The following is a 4,757-nucleotide window of genomic DNA, read 5'->3' on the forward strand; positions in this document are numbered from 1 at the left end:
CTATTTGACATACAGGATATGATGTCACTGACATAAGATTGAGGTAGCTTCATCTTATCATTTCGCCAGGTCTAAGCTGGCAAAGGAAACTCTGGTGAGTTAACGTTCTGTAAAATTCGCACTTTAGTGAATTTGCGCAGTAACGATTGTTCATCTGAGTGTAAATTCACCTGGCGATAGGACGTGACACTGCGCCATCAATGTACTCTTTCACTAGTGAATTGTCCTCTACGCCTGTTAGTAAATGCCCCTGCGGATTGTATTTGTGGGGAATTTTCACTAGCGACGGCCACTTCGCCCCTTTAGTAAATCTGCCCCTTTGTGTTAGGGGGTACAACAGAATTGGTGAATTATTTCTTACTAATTTGGAACTACAGGAATGGGATCCGTTATCTGGAAAACTGTTATCCAGAAAGCTCCGAATTATGGAAAGGTCATCTCCCATTTCATCCAAATAATCCAAATGTTTAAAAATGATTTCCCTTTTTCCCTGTAATAATAAAACAGTACCTTGTACTTGATCCAAACTAAGATATAATTAATCCTTAATGGAAGCAAAACCAGTCTATTGAGTTTATTTAATGTTTACATGGTTTTCCAGTGGTGGGACGGGGGAGCAGGGGGTCCCGGCAGTTCGCGCATCGCTGATTCCGGGTGGAAAATCGTGTATGGAGGAGGGGTGCGGCCGGCTGCACGTCCCGCACCAGGGCCCGTTCCCCTCTAGTTATGTTACTGTGGTTTTCTAGTAGACTAAACGTATCAAGATCCAAAATATGGAAAGATCTGTTATCCTGAAAACTACAGGTCCAGAGCATTCTGGATAACAGGTCCCATACCTGTACTTTAATATGGTTAATGAGGGTTAACTGCTTTACAGATATCCCTGTTTGACATTATATAACTGTCTGTCTAATGTGTTTAGTATAACAGGACATGGGGAGAATGGAAACCAGGAGACCGGTCAGTTCTTCAGCCTCCTCTGAAGCAGCTGATTTTTGGAATCATAGCTTTGAATACAACTATTTCATCTACGAAGAAGAGGGACCAGAAACAGGTGGAAAAGTTATTTTCATAGCCAGGCTCTTCATTGGTGTGATCCTGGCATGTGTAATGCTCATCTGTGGGTTTGGAAATCTCATCTTCATCCTCACCTTGGCTATGAAGAAAAAGCTACATAGTGTCACTAACATTCTCATTGGCAATCTGGCTGTGTCTGATCTGCTTGTGGCTGTTGTTTGCTGCCCATTTGAAATGGATTATTATGTGATACGTGAGCAGTCATGGACTTTTGGCCATGTGATTTGTTCGTCTGTCAGCTACTTGAGGATGGTGTCTCTCTACGTCTCTACCAATGCCCTCTTGGCAATTGCTGTAGATAGGTAGGTGAAAGCTTGAGGTTACTATAGCAATAAATATTATATGAATGGGACTGCTATACTGAATATGCCATTTTGTGAATTATAAGAATATTATCACCTCACCTACTATGTTATCTGACTATGTTTGAGCAATCTACGACCATATACTGTAAAAGTGACTTGCCCAGGCAAAAGAAAATTGTCCAGGTTCACCTCCTCTGCACAACCAGTGATCTTCCTACAAAATCCAAGTCTTTCTGCTATTCATACTCCTAATCTCAACCTATCTGCCCCCAGTCTCTTCCACCCTCAGTCTCCTTGCTCCTCATACTCCCACCTTCAAAATGTCTCTGTCCCCCAGTATTGTTCCTCCATCTCCTACACATTGGTGTCTCTTACTCCCAGTCCCCAGTGGTCTTCTTCATTTTCCAGCAGTCCTTCTTCATACCCAATATTACAGACAGTCTCTCAGTTGCCAGAACTCCAACTTCACAGTAGTCTTTCCATTCCATCAGCATCTATTTGCCCCAGCAGCTAATTCAACTGGTCACTTCACACATGGAGTTGATTATGGCCACAACATGCACATAACGTGTGAACAGTGACAAGCAGATTACAATCATTACAGTCATCTCAAGGCTCACAACTATGTAGCAGTGAGGTGCTGAATCTGCAGAAAAAATTCAATGTGTGCCATAGGCCGAAGTTGACCACATGCAATCTGACAAATAAAGTATTCTATCTGATTAGCCGCCATTGTGTATGGCCAACTTTGTATGGTTCCAACCACCCAAATAAAGACAACCAAATCAAAAGCAGGAAGTGAAAAGTAGCCATGAAGCTCTGTGGCTCCTCGTTACTTCCAAAGATCACAAGATTATAGGCCTAAATGGCCACATGACTTTCCAGAGATACCCACATGTTCAGGCATGACCAGATCTTGGCAAGTATGGTCAACTTTATTGTTACTACTAACACTGTTACAACTGCCATTAATGGATTCCCTTCACAAATGAGTTGAAGGCAAAATAAGTAGTGTGTGCCACAGTTATGACACTGCGTCACATAGCAAGCTTGTAAGTGAACATAGCAAGCTTCTAAGTTTATGGGTACATCATAGACTACCATTCTTTTAAATTCAGGTTCATTCAACTGCATTCAAAAAGCAACACTAATGCACACAGAAAGGACAAAAGTAATGCCCCTTGGGTATCTATCCATTGTACTTCCCTGTGTACTTTTCACTTATAACTGCACAGTAAAAAAACAATCATACATTTTTGTTTCTCTCTTTTTTTTCCAGGTACCTTGTTATCGTCCATCCTCTGCAGCCTCGTATAATGTTGCGGACAGCTTGCGGAGTTCTTCTCATCATATGGCTCACATCTATATTTGTTGCAGCGCCCGCAGCTTACTTTGCCACTGAAACAGATTTTGATGCTCAACATGAGCCTGGCGGGAAAGTCTTCTGTGGTCAAATCTGGCCAGCTGATAGGGCGCTGCTTTATAAATCATACTCTCTCTTTCTGCTTGCGGTAGAGTTTCTAGCTCCAGTCATAATCATGAGTCTGTGCTACATTCGTATATGCCATCAGCTCTGGTTTAGAAACCTACCTGGTTTCCAAACAGAGCAGCTGCGAGAGCGCTTGCAGGCACGGAGAAAGACTGTGTTGATGTTGGTAGCTGTGCTTTTGGCTTATGTTTTCTGTTGGTCACCATTTTATTGCTATGCCATTGTTAGAGATTTTTACCCAGGTCTGTTGTTAAAGGAAAGGCATGCTATAGCACTTTACTACATAGTGGAATGCATTGCCATCAGTAACAGTATTATTAATACTCTTTTCTTTGTCACAGTGAAGAATCGCCCACAGTTTTGTTTAAAGGGAAAATGTGAAAGATATATTACATTCCAGGGATGTAAAACATCTGTCCAACCTACTGCTGTGTAACAGTCAGTCTTTCATTAACTTTATGGCAGTGAAATGCATTGCCATCAGTAGCAGTATTATTAATACTCTTTTCTTTGTCACAGTGAAGAATCGCCCACAGTTTTCTTTAAAGAGAAAATGTGAAAGATATATTACATTCCAGGGATGTAAAACATCTGTCCAACCTACTGCTGTGTAACAGTCAGTCTTTCATTAACTTTATGGCAGTGATCAACAACCAGTGGAACGTGAGTAACATGTTACTCACCAACACCTTGGATGTTGCTCCCTGTGGCCTCAAAGTAGGAGCTTATGTCTGAATTTCTGCCTTGGTGGCACTATTTAGTTTCATTAAAAATGTGTACTGCCAAACAGAGCCTCCTGTAGGCTGCCAGTTCACAAAGGGTCTCTGAATAGTCAATCACAGCCCATAATTGACACCCCCAGTAACTTTAGCATTCTTGTGCTGCTCTCTAATTCTTTTCACTTTTGAATGTGAATGATGTAAAAAATGGTTGGGGAGCCCTGTTTTAAAGGAGAAGGAAAGCTACGGAGGCATTTTATTGCCAATAGATTAGCTGCAATAGTGCAAGCTAGAATGCTATATTTATTCTGTAGAATGTTTTACCATACCTGAGTAAAAAGCTCTAGAAACTCTCTGTTTGTTTAGGATAGGAGCTGCAGGATTAACATGGTGTGACATCACTTCCTGCCTGAGTCTCTCCCTGCTCTGGGCTCAGATTACAGTAGAGAAGGGAGGGGGAGCAAACTGAGCATGCTCTTGCCCAGGGCAATGAGGTTTAAGCTGAAGGCAGGAAGTCTGATACAGAAGCCCATGTGTACACAATAGAAGGAAACAAATGCAGTGTTTCTTTTGACAGGGGACTCAGAGCAGCATTACTTTGGGGGTTTACTGGTATATTTAGATGGACCTTTCTGATAAGGCTTACTTAGTTTTAACCTTTCCTTCTCCTTTAAGGCATACTGTTACTGTGCCACTTCTCCCTGCCAAAGCCCTATTCCACAAATTCCTTGTTTACCCATAACATAACCCAGTTTCTGCCAGCACAGCCCTACATCTCCTATTCTTGCTTGGTGCACGGTGCTATTGTGAATTAAAGTAACACAAAGATAATGCAATGTCACCCTGCACTGGTAAAACTGCTGTGCTTGCTTTAGAAACACTACTATTATTTATATAAATAAGCTACCGTGTAGCAATGGGGGCAGCCATTCAAAGGAGGAAAGGCTCAGGTTACACAGCAGATAAGTTCTGTAGAATACAACAGTGTTATCTGTTATCCACCATTTAACCTGTGCCATATAGCCTTTTTTCAAATTCCACCATTGCTACATAGCAGCTTGTTTATATGAGCTTTATTAGTGTTTCTGAAGCCAACCGATCAGTTTTACCAATGCAGGGCAACAGTACATGATATTTTCATTACTTTAAAACACTTTAAGTTTTTTT

The 4,757-nt window shown here is 41.5% G+C and overlaps 2 protein-coding genes across 2 annotated transcripts; both read left to right on the forward strand.

Moving 5' to 3' along the window:
* The first annotated feature begins 661 nt into the window (after positions 1-661).
* Positions 662-2,015, forward strand: LOC108713956 (prokineticin receptor 1-like). Its single transcript, XM_041590049.1, has one exon. The coding sequence runs from the start codon at positions 934-936 to the stop codon at positions 1,381-1,383; it is 450 nt and encodes a 149-aa protein (XP_041445983.1). The 5' UTR covers positions 662-933; the 3' UTR covers positions 1,384-2,015.
* Positions 2,016-2,408: 393 nt separating this feature from the next.
* Positions 2,409-3,809, forward strand: LOC108713491 (prokineticin receptor 1-like). The gene is made up of 2 exons (XM_041591029.1): positions 2,409-2,434; positions 2,662-3,809. Exons 1-2 carry the CDS (start codon positions 2,409-2,411, stop codon positions 3,305-3,307), a joined length of 672 nt encoding a protein of 223 aa, XP_041446963.1. The 3' UTR covers positions 3,308-3,809.
* Positions 3,810-4,757: the final 948 nt, after the last annotated feature.

Source organism: Xenopus laevis, chromosome 4L, assembly GCF_017654675.1.
Source record: "Xenopus laevis strain J_2021 chromosome 4L, Xenopus_laevis_v10.1, whole genome shotgun sequence".
Classification (NCBI taxonomy): Eukaryota; Metazoa; Chordata; class Amphibia; order Anura; family Pipidae; genus Xenopus; species Xenopus laevis.